A 15,989-nucleotide genomic window follows, 5' to 3' on the forward strand; every position below is an offset into this window, starting at 1 on the left:
ACTTCTCTGTTTTCCAAATTTTCAGAAAAAAAATGCTTTTGTGAATGGGAATTATTTTAACTCTGATATTTGTATCAAATAAGTTCCAAGTATTCTTCTTTATATGGACCTCCCTCGCTAATTACTCATTTCTTTCCTTACTGGAACATCTTTACATGATCCTAGACACAAAATATATTCGTTCTCTATTTTGAAATTTGCACAGGTCATTTATCATCGTGCTCGGTATTGAATTCTATGACTGCTTCCTTGTTTTTCTGGTTTGTAACATCTACTTATTTTAAAGTCTCCTACCTGTCCCTTTTTTCATCTCAGTTATACCAATGTTGATATTGTGTTTCTGAAATGTTTGTAATTCATGTTATCTAGTATCGTGGGTTCCTGGTATTTATCTTCAGTCCTGATATACTTGAGATTATATTGGATGCAAAAGCCACTTCAACATGGCTACACAGGATTATTCCACCAATATAATATGACATTGGAGATCTCATTAGATCAGAGTGCACAAGTTTACACTTACTAAAATTGAACTGATAGCCATTTTGACATGCTCACAATTGCAGCCTATTCAAATCATTCTGCAGGTATTACATATAATCTACACTGCTGATTGCCCTGCCTATCTTTGCATCATGATCAAACAGCTGATAGTCTTCTGTCAAATCCTTTCCAATGTCATTGATCTAAAATTAAATAACAAGGAACCAAGGACAAATCTCTGTGTGATCTGTCCTTTTACAGCATCCATGTACACCACTGATCACCTTAAAACTTCGTGACACAATCTCCCTAAACCACTTTCTGATATCCTTCAGTCATTCTCTTATTCACAGTAATACTTTATTATCCAAATCCAAGTCCCCAGATTATGCTACAACCTTTAGTTTATAATCTTAAACTAAAGTATTAGTTTAAAGGTATCGTGGTATTCCTATTATCTTACGCAACCGTAACATTATTATAAAATGTGAGCAAGTTGCTTAAATGTATCCTTCCCTTACTAAACCCATGTAATTCTGTACAAAGTATAGGTCTCCTGTCAACCCATTTCTGTATGCCAGCCCTTGCCAATTTTTCCGACATTTTCTTTCTCCATCAGCTAACGCTTTTTTTATTCCCGTATATAGGGAGTAGACGAGGCCGTTTAACCCTATGTAACTTTTGGAGACCGAGTGGGCAGTTTAATCTCCACTGGTACCCAATCAGAGATAGCTGGCCCAAAGCTATCACTAATTAAGCGGTATGTAGTGAAGAGAGACGGCTCAACAAGTGCCGCCATCTCGTGGTCCCTAACACTCGTATTTAATGTCTGAAATAATGCGAGTTCTATGGGTCGATTTTCTTGAGTTTACGGGACGAAAAACCAGAGTTTTTGGGAGAAAAAACCTGCTTGCCCGTAACAGAGATCGACTAACTCGGGAACCGGTCGAAAAAAGGCTTAGAAAAATTTCTTTTAGTCGCCGACTAAATTAGAAACCAAGAAGTCTTCCTTCGTGCGCTCAAGCGCCGTGGTATGCAAACGCCATATCATCCACTGAACTACACAGGCTGGCCTTAGATATTAATAAATCACATCAGTCTTTGCACCACCCTCATGCTAGAGAGATTATCATATATTCTTAATAATCCTATGCATTCTTCCCTGTTGTGCAACTCATTACGCAGCATAGTTAAGCCATAACAAATTCCAGCTTAATACTTACATGCGTGCTAATATTTCATTAACCCCAATTACCGAATTTTTATTCAGTTCGTGCCACAGCTCTAGTACCTCCTCCTCATATTTCTTCATCCAGGAAAGAGTTATCCGTGATTCAAAGATTGCATATACAAATTTGACAGCTTTCAGATAAATGGGCACTCGTTAATTGAACAATACCTTGTTAGAGTAGAGGACCAAGAAATGGCGGCACTTTGTCTGCCTCTTTTCATCGAATGCTCTTTATAATTAATCTTGGGCCAGCTGTCTGTGATTGGCTGAGTAGAGATTGATGTGTCCCCCTCTGTTCTCCAAGTTAATTCTAAAACAGCCTTGCTATACTCTGTACATATCATTATACTTTCATATTAATTCGTTTACTTATACCATGATATGGAATTCATTTAGGATGTTTATAACTTGCAGATCCAGTTTCTTTTCATAGAAAGGTATTTTCTTTTCGTACAATAATTACTCTTCTGGTCTGCTCTTCATAATTTTGAATCCGACATAATCCTTACCATTTCAATCCAACTTTATGTATAAAATCAAGTGGATATTAAATCCAGTATTATTTCAAAGGCGAATTCAGAAACTATGAAAATTGACTGGAGAGCTTATTGGAATACTCGCCGGTATTTACGAGTTGCCCTAGCTGGACCTCATAGGAGACAGGCTCGCTATGACAGCGTCCATATATTCGCCTCCTATTGGTCCTTTTGATAAAATTTCACTGGCTTAACCGGCGGTGTATTCCCGTTAGCTCTCTGGTCAGATTTCATACCAAACTTTTATAGTTTTTGTATTCGGCTTTGAAATAATGCTGGATTTAATATCCACTTGATTTTATAAATTTTGCATCTTCGAAGTTAACCCTTTTGGCTTTTTATTTAGTAAACTACTGTATATATATATTTTATTTATTTATTTCTTAAATGCTTTCCCTGCAATGCCGATTATATTCCCCATCTAGCAACCAAAATCATGGAATAGAACCTCATGTTCCTTTAAGTCGTCATGATTTTCTGCTTTGTAGTTCTCGGAAGAATGTTCACGGAACCAGTTGTGTTTACGTTCAAATTAAATGGCTAAAAGATTTTCATATAGAATCTATAATAGACTTAGATATCACTATTGTTACAAAATTAACTAAGCCAAACATGAGCTGTGTGATATGCTCTTTTCATCGGTAGTTTTTCAAATGATCGTATTGTACTCCAAATACTAAGGAGACCAGTACCCTTTCTATCTCTAAAAGAAAATAAGTAAATCAATAATTAGAACTCAAAGTTGCACTTACTCTTCAGGAAATTAAAGTTAGTACATTATTTTTGATCAGTTTTTTTTTTTTTGGGAAGCAATTTACCCTAATTTTGAAATAATGCACAACGGAGAAGCTCAAATCAGTATGGAATCTGCTGTATTCTTATATCATACAGGTCGTCGCATCCTGCAGTCGACGTATTGTGTTTAAAAGGATCTCGTTATAGAGGATCAGTGTTTTGTTTGATACCACCTGTTCACTCCTCTTCCTTGGAACTATCTCTAGTATCTGGTATTTGATCGTATATTTTTTTTCTAACCCAACTCTAAGCCCATCCGTAGCAACACTTTTTATACTGCTACATATAACTGGCCACTGCTGGTCAATAATCGTCAGTGGTGTTAATCACAATGGGGAAAAACAAAGGAACTTTCGGAGTTCGATAAAGGGCTTAGTGTGGGTGTCCGTCTCTGGCTGGAGCCACGATTTTGAAAACAGCAGAGTTGACTGATTTCTCAAAAGGTGGTATATTATGGGTATTTAATCAGTGTAAAAATAATCCACATTACTTGTCCAGGAAGAGTAGCTGCAGTCTTAAGACAATCTGTCAGGAACGAGATCGCTGTCGTCTGAGAAAGCGATTACGGACAAACAGAACTTCCTATGTTCAGCAATTCACCGAAGCATTTAATGAAAGTTATTGCCGACCAGCCCATATCTCGCTGAACTATGCGCATGAAGAAGAGGACTGGTATTGGCAGTTGTATGCCTATATAGAAACCATCGATTTCTGCAAAATAAGTCTAATTCGGTGGCTGGTATGTGCATGTTGTGTTTGGCTAATTTATTATTATGTGACACCTTCAAGGAATCCAAGGATTGTGGAAGGACACTCTACTCCAGTCCCTGACACACATCTGTCTCCCCTACTTATTCCTCCTACTACATGCAACTACCATCAACATCATCTATTGCCCGTCACTACCACAAATAGTATTCTTTTTTTTTTTTTTTTGCTTTAAATTGCGTGTGTTGACTGGTGATTACATTTTCACATTTCATATAAATTTATTCAATTGGCTCCCATTATACTAACTTTGCTTACTCCGTCTACATTTATGCGTTATTCATCTTCTTGCAAAAAAATTGTGCCCAATGGAGTTATTTATTCTATAAATGCTAAAGTCGCCAAATTTCTTGCATTAGTTAAATAAAACTAAAGGCTTACTGGATTCATTTTAGATTATAGCGTCATCATCGTAAAGAGCTCACTGAAATATTTTTCATTTTGAATTCGGATTTCATGCCACATTTCTTGATAAGGTCATGAGCTAATGCCTTTTTTATTGCATATAGGGAGTAGGCGAGGCCGTTTTAGCCCTATCTAACTTTTGGAGACTGATTGGAGAGCTCAATCTTCATTGGATCACCTTATCTTCGATAAGGTGATCCAGTGAAGATTGAGCTGTCTAATATTTAATTTAAGTGGATCACCTTATCTTCGATAAGGTGATCCACTTAAATGATGAATAACGGGAAATATGGTGCACCCTTGACTCATCCGATATTTTATATCGAAGTATTTCCTGCAATTTTAACTGCTGCTGTGCTACCCAAATATGGATATGTGTCCCATTCCCTCCATATAAATGCAACGTTTTGAATTTTTTTTTTCTGTTGGCACTTATGGTTTTTTATGTAAGACTTAGAGATCATAATTCGTATTTGGTCAGTTCGTTCTTTCTGCAGCTTCTATTGCACTTTGCCTCTTGCCAAGCATGCTTGAGAAGAGGCTTAAAACTATCTTGCCTACACTCTTAGTAGGGAAATTCCTCTAAAATTCTGGTATACAGTTTTATTTCCCTTTTATGAATGGGTACTATGAAAGCTGTACCAGCCACCCAGGGCAGTCCCTGAGTTTGCCGTTCCTCTTAATACACACCAAAAATACTATAAAAAGTCAAAGCGACGCATAGGGAAATAAAACACTGTTTATTTTTGAAGTAAAACTTTGTCCAACATTTTGAGATGTTATTTTTCTTGGTGACATTGGCGAAGTCTATTTCATCACTCAGTTGCTGTTCTATACACAGTATGGCAAGATTTCTTAAACTCAAAGTGCCACCCGGGGCGGACTGCTTCCCCCCTTTACTATGCCACTGAGTTGTACTCCAATCATAAAGAATTCGACCTTCTAACTTGGCTATCTGAGTTATGCAGTGTCGTCGCTGCATAACTCAGATAGCCAAGTTAGAAGGTCGAATTCTAGTTAGAAGCCAAGTTAGAAGGAACTATCTCTAGTATCTGAGCATTTTTGGTCAAATATTTTTTTCACAGTTCTAGTTCCCGATAAAAAATGCGTTTCTGTTATTTGCTACTACCACTTGATACTTGTTTCATTCAACAGTCCTTAAAGGTAATTTTTGTTGTTGCTCTCCCACGAAAGGTTTATTTGCAAACCTGTAGTACATTTTGGTGGCGTGGGCGAGCTAAAGATTTTTTCTATTTATTCATTTTTATTATTTTTTTTTTTTTTGTATTACATTTTTTTTACCTAGTTTTTTTTTTTTTTTTGTCCTGCGCTAGACCAAACGATGAACTTTTTCAAGCCCCTTCAGGCCTCCAATAAGCGGGAAGGTGGTCGCACACTGGGCGATGAAATACATCTCCCACCTAAAGACGACAAACATCCATGCTCACAATGGGATTCTAGCCGCATTCTAGTTGAAGAGTGGGTACGCTAACAACTTAGCCGGCTGACAATTTCCAGACATCTAAACATCGAATTATTCCAGATATCTAAATTTTTTTTTTGTCATCTTTACATACTGTAAAAAAGGAATGAAAGATGATATTCCTTCCTCCATTTTTATGCTTTTCAGTAATCTAGTAAGCATTTTGCAACTTTCCTTATTTATCTTCTATCTTTAAAACCCAAGTCTTCCCTTGACGTTTCTAAGCTAAATAGTTATCGTCCATATCTTCAACGAAAATTAGCTTTTCCTTTTATGTCAGATCTACTCCATAATGACTAGAAAACCTTCTTTCGTTGAATTTTCTGTAGCACTATATTCACATACGTTTCATCACTCGTTTTCTAACCTGTGTGTGTGTCCACACGTTTGCCCACGTTAGTTGTTTTGTAATGACTAATGTGGGCAAATTTTGTGATTTGCTCACATTAGTCAAACTTATTGAGTGGCTCACAGTTACATTTTCTTATTTGGTGTTAATTAATACAGCAACTTCTGCTTTCTGTTCATTATTTCTAGAATATAACTTATTTAACAGTATCCGGGTTGTTTTAGTTGTAGGTTCAGTAACAATTATTTCTGTCTGTGGTGCTGTCTTAATTTCTGCTGAAGGCGAGTATGTTCTAGTATCTGACTTTTCACTGTTCATTCTAGATCCTGACAAACACAATGTTACCTTATTTAACCAGGCAATGCCCCAACAACCGGCATGATGAAATGTCATGCTGGTTGTTGGGGCATTGCCTTGTTAAATTTTATTTGACGAAGTCTTTTTGGCAATTAAATTGGTTCCGTATTAAATATTAATATTCTGCTTCTTTGTATAAGAATCAGAATTATTAATATTTAATACGAAACTACGACTGGAGAGTTTTTTTTTTCCCAGCGAATTTCCATCAGTATCGTCTCTAAGAAAACTTTTTTTTTTTTTCAGACGTATATGACCCACTTTTCTGTGTCAGAAAGAAAGGACCGTGGTTAGTGACTAGCATCGAACATATGGCATTATGAAATCACGCGAAAGCTACATAGGCTTTACTTTTCTTTCATTCAGTTTTAAAAACACGAATGTGGCTTTGAGACCTGTGTATCCACGGGGCAATGATTTGTTTCCTGATGAAAACTGTCAAAAGAAATATGGGATTCGATTTGTGTCGCTACAAGGAAAAATTTTCAGCTGTTTCTTAAGTTAATCAATCATTGGCGCAGGCGAGTAATGTTCTTGCAAATCATAATCGACTGTCGAAGCTGCACTATCTGAGACATTACCATTTGGAAGGTTATGATCAAAAGATCATAAATACAGCATATCAATCTGTCTGCTGTACTCTATTTCAAAATCATTTATCCCTAGGCTCAGCTATATATGTCATTTTTTGAAAAAAAAGGTGTTGCTCTGTTTGTGCTAAAATAAATTCTTTCAATGTAAACAAAGAAGAATCTGAATTGGTTAGAATTTTTTTTAAAAAGTTTTTTCTTCTTTAGAAAAGATCTCTGACAGATTCAGGAAGAGAGAAATCTTGTTTCTAAAACCATTACTGATAACTTATGGGAGTGGACTTGACCATTGTCTAGAATTATTTGGCCATTAAAAGATCTTTCAAACGAAGAAAAGATTCTTATTTGCTTAAGATTTTGCTGACCTATGAGCAAAGTTTCGAACTCTGGTTTTCTCTAAGGATAGCTATAAAATCATATATGCAGTATGAACTATTGAAAATTGTTCTACTTATGATATTATTAACATGAAACTTTTTTATTCTCTTCCTCCAGAAATGTATCTTCGATCTCCAATCGATTGAGAGCATATGAAGTGCATTCTGAATTTCTTATTATTTTTTTATGATAACCGAGAGAGGTTTGTGTAGCTCTGGAAATATTTGCATCCAAAGCACGAGTCTGCCTCAGTGAGGACCATTCTAAGTTCAGTTCTAGTCGCCAACTGGTTAAGTTTTTCTAAGACTTTTTTTGATCTGTTCCCAAGTTAGTAGATCTCTGTATGGGCAAGTATGGTTTGCCCCTCCAAGAAACTTGAGTTTTGAATCCCTCAAGAAAATCGACATAAGAACTCACAATTTCAGACAATAGTGTTATATCACGAGGTGGCGGTAGTTGTCTCAGCCTTATGCCAGATTGCAATTAAAAGCATTGATAGGCCTGGGCCAGCTATCTGTTATGGGCTGAAGATGAAGTGCCATCTGGTTTCCAAAAGTTGAGAGCTAAACAGCTTTCTTCCTGTGTTTGTGTGGGGGGGGAAACAAGTGTTTTCGGTGTAGAAGGCTTAGCAGAGCCAAGAAATTCAAAACAGTTAATGCAGCCTAGTTTCCCATAATCAGGCTCTTTATGAGGCACTTAAGCACTCGCAGCCTTCCGAATATCCTTAAATTTCGTTACCATAACTTCAACATAGGTGGTTAGTCTTGTCTATAGGTATTCCTTGTAAAGTGCACGTGTTCTGCTGTTCGGTTTGCCTGGCTGCTGGATGAAAAAACCTCCGTTTCCCGGAGGAAAGGCTGGTTAGCTCAGTGGTAGGATATTCGTTCTTGATCCAACAGGTTGCGTGTTCGAATCCCACCTGCCCATTTGGGCAGGACATTTGTGATTGTCGTTGAAGATATATTTCATCATCGGTGCAAGACTATCTCATTTAGCGACATATTTGATCTCTAGCACAGGATTTTTTTCTGAATCATGAACAAATAAAGAAAAAACACCAAGTGATAACGAAAAACTTGTTAGAAGTTTTTGATATTTGTTGAATCAAGTTTTTAATGTTACTAACTTTAGGTGAATCAATTAGAATATTAGGTTTTTCGGTGATTTTATTCTTTCGGTTTGAGATTGCCTGAAGATCTGAAATGACTTGAGAAAAATAAGCCATGTTTGATCTCTATAGAGGTGTCCAAATTATCCAGCCTTTGGGCTTCGCTTCAGTGCTAATATACTACAGCTCCCAACTTCGTGCGTGTGACAGTGTCAAAAAAAAAAAAAACTGTCTTGAAATTAATGCTTTTTTTTTTTATTAGAATAATTAGTTGAACCATTTTCACTTTCTTGAGGAATTTCGAAGCGTGTATATATTATATACATTCTTAGGCACATATAATTCTAAGTACTAGTATCACAGAACATGTATATCAGTGTACTGTTATTTGTAGATATTAATATAACCCGTTTGGATTTTTTGAAAATATTGATTATTAATGCAATAGACAAATTTTTGTGCAATTAAACAGTATATGCTCATATTTTAAATATATGAACACTTAGTAACAGGAAGGAGGGCGTGTTTGGTGATTCCACATCTGCTAGCGTGGATGCCAACTGCAGAATTTTTGATTAGTTAATTTACTAGTAGTAAATAGTTTTTGCTACTATAAACAAACGTTTTTTTTTTTCAAAAAGAGAAAAATTATTAGGCTAGTGATGGCTGGTTTTGTTGCGTTTGATGACAATTTTGCCACTTCTAATAATATAGATGATGATCCTGCAGCAGAATTTTTAGCAAGAGAGCAAGATGTGCTAGCAGGTTTGGAAGATGACAATTTGGAGGCCCCTGAAGCTTTTGGGAATAACTTTGAAATTTTCCAATCAAATGTAGAAACAACGGCGGTACCAACAGGTAGGTTTCGTTTCTGTATCTATGAATTCTGTCCCGTTGAAGACATTGTAGACATTATTCTAAATAATATTACAAATAATAAATTATTTGGGAAATTTTCATGTCTTACCCTTCTCCCTCTGTCTCCAGACCATTTTTAAATCGCAGTCCTTGTATCTGAGAACTTATGGATACATTTACACATAATATCAATTTGTGTATCAGGCTTAGATTCATCTCTTAATGTTGTCATAACTCATTAATGCCATTTTGGTTTTACCTTAAGAGTGTGAAATTCTTTTAATGATCTGGTGTGGATGAGAAGGGTATTATTTGGAAATTTTGTTAATAGTGTAGCATTAGTACTAAATCTAGATGACTTGCAAATGAACTTTCTAACAAGAAAACTTGCTATGTTCATTTTAATATTAATGTTTTGCATTGTTCTTACTTTCAGGCCAGTTTCATATAGTATATAAACCTTAAATATGATGCAGTATGGCCTCCAGTTGTCCATACACCAATTACACATAAACCAGTCAACTTTATATTAGTGTATTTTCATTTATTTTGAAAATTATGGTAGCATATGGATTATGTACATCTACAAAAAAGTACTTTCATATTATGCTGTTAGAATTTCATTAAGTTTTCTTTTGTTCACTGGTAATGAGGTTAATATTGTACTATTATTAGCATTCCATAAATGTGATTAGCTTTTGCACAAGATGAGTCATGTTGATGATTATCACTTACTCTCCATGCAGTTAATTTTATATATATATATAGCAATCCACTGTTTATTTGACCATATTGGAAAGGCAATTTGCCATTCTGATAAGTGAAGTACAGTTACATGGCATTGTATCAGTAGTCAGTTGACAGTTAAGTTGTGGAATTTGGATGCTCGGTAGATTTGTGTGTGTGTGTGTGTCATCCCCACACAAAAGGTCCTGTGGCATAACAGTGGTTGGGGGATGGCAAGTAATTGAGAAATTTGTGTTTCTTGAAGACAGATCATTTGAGAAAACATGATGGGGAAGACTGCTCCAAAGACCAGAGGTATGGGAAATGAAGGAGGATGATAAATTAGTTCGATAGGTTTGGAGCTGGACTAAACATGCATATTGATCAGCAGCTGCTCACTTTTGTACATGAGTAGAGAAAAGTAGAGGAATGATAATGCCATTTGAGTTGAGAAGCATCCATGGAAATGCCTATAAAAAAAAAAAAAAAAAATGTAGAAACAGTGTTTGGGAAAGTGATTGGATGGGTCATCTGTTAAATTAATTTTTCTAGATACATCACCTCAAATGTGAAAACAATATTCTAAGGTTAGGAATTGAATAGGAGAGAACTGTTTAGAGCATAAAAGAATACAAAGAATTTTTTTTTTTTAAGTAGAAGAGACTATCGATTTGATGTGCTCAGATAAGCTAGATGCGATAGAAAAGTGATCCTCATTAGACCAGCAGAACATTGTTAAAATTGAGGGAGATGAAGCGTGGTCATTCTAGAAAATGAGTCAGGATTGAGTTTTGATGGCAATGAAATTCATCAGGTTAACTTCATCCTACTTAAGAATGGCAAGTCAATCAGTGTTTGTTTGGCATTGGTTTAAACATCTTTGAAGTGTGAAAATCCCAGAGTGCTACAAAATTTTGAAAATGGAGTTGAGAATGCTGTTAACAGCAGAGAGGGGGATTATTGATGTATGGGAAGAAGTGTGTGGGTGAAGCACAGAGCTTTGACATACACCACCATTGATTGAGAAATCTAAAATTAAACCATTCGCCATATGACCTGCGATGAATGACTGGAGAAGCTGATAGTCCATTCACATGACAATGACAGAATCCATTCTGTTGGCTATTGATCTCCTTCCATTATTTTTGAGATTATTGAAATCAAAGTAGTAGGGTGATATTTTGATGGTTGATTTTTATCTCTCTTTTTGGTAACCAGCTAGATAGTTCCTAGTTTTTCCTTTTGTAATGACAAGAATTAGGACAAATCCTTGACAGAGTTAATGAGATGAGCAAGAACAAAGGATTTAAACAACCCTAGCAAGTCAAAGATTATGGTTCTTAAAGGAAAATAAAGACAAGGAAGCCCCAAAGAAACAAGTTCACTTTAACAGAGAAATGTAACAGACGAAGTCGACAAATTCAAGTACTTGATCTATCATTATTGTGAATTGCTGTTCAGAAGAAATAAAATTAGAAATGACCAAAACAATGAGTGATCTATCCTTCCTAATTTTTGACAAATATATCTCCAGGAAGAAAACACGGGATTCTAGATGTAACTATTTTTTCGATAACTTATGGCTGTGAAACATGGAACCTAAAGAAGTTGGATAGGGAAAGAGTAGCTGATTTTGAATGTTGTGTTACAGGTGGCTGTTGAGGGTCTCATACTGAAAGGTGGACAAATGGATGGATGCTAGAACTTTAAGACCTCTTAAGGATATTGACAGAAGGAAGCTGAAATACTTCTGATGTATTGAAAGAATGGAAAGAGGATTTCTCAAAACAGTAAGAGAAGCTAAAGTCCCTGGAAAAGAGGAAGTAATAGACCTTTGAGATGCAGGATGGTGTGTCTAGAATGGCTGGTCTTTAGAAAGTTGAAGCCTCTAGAAAAGCATACAACAAGACTACTGGCAAGGAGTCCATACTAAGAAGCAGTGACCACATGACTGGATAAAAACTTGCTTCTAAGTTTTAGTACAACTGGAGGAATGCCATAAGAGTCCGGTGGCATTATATGGATAGTTTGTGGAATACTGGAAGATTTGCCCTTTGCCTATACAAGAGGGTCTGCAGGAGAGGTTGCCACTGCATCATCTGAATGTGAGAGAGCTGGAAATGAAGGACTGAAGTTGTATTCTACAGCCTTGGCAAGTGGGCCAGAAGGCTTAACTGCTATATGAACAGGAGAAGCCTTGTGTATTTGGTATAGTCTGTTTTTGTCCACTTAAGAGCTGTAGTATAAACTGAATGAGAGGCAAGAGTTTTTGCCTTGAACTCTTCGGCACAAGCTGAATTTTTGGCTTGGCTGCTTTTTAAGAACCAGCATTTGGATAGGGGGTTGAAGGTTTTGAGGGGGGGGAATAAAAGCACTCTTACCAGTGAGAATTTTTGTTGTTAGATCAGTCTATGCTAAGATCAAAAGATTATCATCTTAGTGCCATAGGATAAGAGGCTGGAATGACTGGGAGAAGGATGATCTGTAGAAAAGAAGACTTTGCCAAGAGAATTAACACCAGCAGCATATTTGGAGGGAGAGCTAGTTAAGATCCAAGATGTAGTATGATGAGGATTCTCAAGAATTCTGATGGATTGGTGAACAGTTTGTCAAATCATCATTGGTAGCATACAACTTGGCTTTTCTTTCAGATTGGTGTGTGTGAAGTTGGAGAGGGAAAGTTGGTCTTAATTGTGACCTTGAAATCACCAAGGAAAATAATCTCACCATTAGGGTAATAAAACTGTATATGGTATTTTCAGAGAATAAGACAGCTTTTCACTTATGAACATCCATAGCAAAGTCAATGATGATGATCGATGTCTTTTGGTTGGAAGATTTGGTTCAAATTCCATCTGGGACATAACGAACCTTTTTTGTAAAGGTTTTTCAACTGAAATTTAGTCTCATACAGAGGTAGCAAGGTTTTCCCTTTTAGAAACAGGATTTATATCCTGTAAAACAAGCAAGCCATCCAGATTTCTAGTAGCATTTATCTACAAATTAAACAGTGGTGGTTTTGCATAGCAGTTCTGTGTGATATCCTGTCAAATCCCTTTGCAAAATCCAGCAGTATTATTATATAGTCATTCTCTTTATTCAACTCAGCTGATATTATTACAGAAAAGTTAATAAATTACAAAGGCATGATTGGCCCTTCACAAGCAGTGTTGCCCCTATAAAGGAGTGGTTCTTAAACTGTGGGTCACCACCTTAGGAAGGGTTGAGAAAAAAATTCTGGGGCTTACAACGATTGGTCGATTGGTAGAGCCTTTGTTACTAATGGCACATGCAAAAAGTTAAGCAAGTTTGAGTGCAGTTAGTAGTTGGAAGGGGAACCAATCTTTTGATGCTGTTGGCACACTCTCTCTCGACGAGTCTTTGGACTCCCTGGAGGTGTCAAATAATAATAATAATTAAATGCAGTTAAATTAAATATTAATGATAGAACTATTGAAATTATTATACACTACAACCTTTCATTCTATAATTGCAGAAATATTGTCAAGCATGATTACACAGATTGCATGTTTATTTAAAAGGTGTTGCAGATTAAAAAACAAAACAAAACTCTGTTCTATAGAGCATCATATTCTTATCCACGTATTTATGATTTTTGTCTTTTGCCAATGTTTCCAATACTTTTACTACCACTCCAGAGATACTGATTGGTCTATAATTTGTTACTGCTGTAACCTTAGAGCTTCTTTTATGTAATAAAGGAATTATTTTGCCTTTCTTCCACTTCCTTAGAACTTTACTAGAGCTAAGACATAAGTTAAACAGCCTAGTCAGAAATGTTGCCAGTTCCTTTTACACATCTCATAAAATGCTATAAAATCTCATCTTATCCCATGCATTTGCATTGGGATTCTGCAATATCCTCAGTATTTCAGATTCATGAACCTCTATTCTCGCATCAATGTGTCACAGCAGTATCTCCATATGGATGAAATACACTTGCAAAGTGGTCACTCAGTAACTCAGTTATTTTGTTTGCTTCTGTCACCTTGCTATCATCAACATGTTATAAAGTTATCTTTCCACACAGTGAAGGAAATCTCATGTATTTCCTTTTCCTGCTAGGCTAATTTATGCTCATAATCTGATTTTTCATTTCTTGCCATGCTGGTCACCTGTACTGTTCAAGTTTTGCTAATCACCTATCTTCTTATATATCATCCACTTTTTTGCAACTTCTCCTTAATGATACTACTTATCTAATTCCTATTTGATTTACCCTTCTGACATCCTTACCATGCAGATTCTTAAGTCATAGTACTGTTTCAAGCTATCTCCTAAGCTTGTCATAATCATTTGCCTTGCAGTTCCACATTTTGCAACCTTCCAAGTCTTACGGCCACATGATCATCCTCCCCAATCAAAATCAATGTGATCACCTAGGTTATGAACAGATCTGCTGATCATATGAAAATATCCAGTATTATACCTTGAGTCCCCTTCCATGACATGTTGCTTCAATTATCTTTCATTAGGTACATAAATTCCATTTCCTTCTTGCCATGTTATCTTTCCTGCTTCCAGTCCATTTCTCTATAGTTTGAATTTCTCCCTAATAATTACTTGACCTGCACTCATTGTGCTAATTGCTGGTGCATGTCTTTCACATCATTCCTGGCATACTGCATATCTTGTCCTAGTGGCCTCAATCTCATAGCAGATTGTCTCAAATGAACTGCCACCTGTATGCCTGTCTTCTCTTCCTTTAGGCTGCAATTCATCTCTTGTCATCACCACTGCTCCTTCCCCATCTTATCTTCCCTGAAAATATTAAACATTTCGCATTTGTATCCCTCCAACTACATCTTTTGATGTAGCTGGAGTTCTACTAATGCCTATAATTTCTGGCAAGGTTGTATTAGTCAATGGCAAACTTCCCTCTTATTTTTTTCCTAATACTTCCAGCATTAGTATATAGAAACTGTAACATTCTCTTAGGCTCCCAATCACCTTAACAGCGTGTATTGATTACCTCATTCAATGTTGAGACTAGATTCTGCATGTTTTGGTCATTCTCACGTATCCACCCTAAATGCTTCAGTTTTCCTGACTTTCTGCTTCCACGCTTTCAGCAAACGAAGCTCTCTAGGCACCTAACTTCAAATCCATTTTAAGTGCAGTCCATGAGCATTGTCCTTCCATCTGTCAATTCAGATCATTAGTCCTCTCCCCCCAACTCTACATCATTTTTTCTGCACAACTTGTGTATTGATTCATTTGCTATTATTGCCTTTATTACAGTGTGGGTAGACGGTCTTCAAACTCTTGCTCTTCCTTTTTTCCCCTTCTTTCAATAATGCCTTTGCATCTTCCCTCATACAGTACTTTGTAGGTCATCAGTGTTAGCCAAAATAATTAATTTTCACCTTTTTTTTTTGCATCCTGACCATAGCTTCATTATTAATTTTTGTATCAGGAAAATAAGATTTTGCTTATGCTTTTATTAAGTACTCCTGTTTTCATAAAATCACTGTAAAAATTTTTCTCTTTACCTTCTTTCTCTTGTTTATTCATATGATCATGTTGCTTACTTCAGACCTCTTGCTTTTTTTTTTCACTCAGCTCTACTATCTGTAATATTTCAATTTTGTGCTTTGTTCTATGAAAGATTACATATAATCATGCCATTTCCTTAGCAGTCCTCTTTGTTCTCCTTACCCTTCACTGAACTTTCAACATTATTTCTGATATTAACATTTTCTAGACTTCTGCAAGTACTGTCTACTCTACTGTCATGTACTTTCTCTCTATACAGTTGGCACTTGCTCCCAAAACATACCACATTTGCTTATCAGTTTCATTATCTTTCCACCAATCTTTCAACTTTTGCAAATAATACATCTCGCACTGCACTGAACAAAATCTCATGAATTCATCTCGCCCAACAAGGAGTTCTTGCCG

At 36.2% G+C, this 15,989-nt stretch overlaps 1 protein-coding gene across 1 annotated transcript in view; it reads left to right on the plus strand.

Annotated features, from left to right (window-relative positions):
- The window catches only part of LOC150092622 (clathrin light chain-like), a 116,433-nt gene that overhangs the window by 12,103 nt on the left and 88,341 nt on the right, over positions 1–15,989 (plus strand). Inside the window, exon 2 of the mRNA XM_090414506.1 lies at positions 9,198–9,341. Within this exon, the coding sequence (XP_090270632.1) occupies positions 9,198–9,341 (144 nt within the window). The remainder of the gene's footprint in view (positions 1–9,197; positions 9,342–15,989) is intronic.

This window comes from Typopeltis vanoorti, chromosome 25 (genome assembly GCF_054136105.1).
Source record: "Typopeltis vanoorti isolate ZY-2024b chromosome 25, IOZ_Tvanoo_1.0, whole genome shotgun sequence".
Lineage (NCBI taxonomy): Eukaryota > Metazoa > Arthropoda > Arachnida > Uropygi > Thelyphonidae > Typopeltis > Typopeltis vanoorti.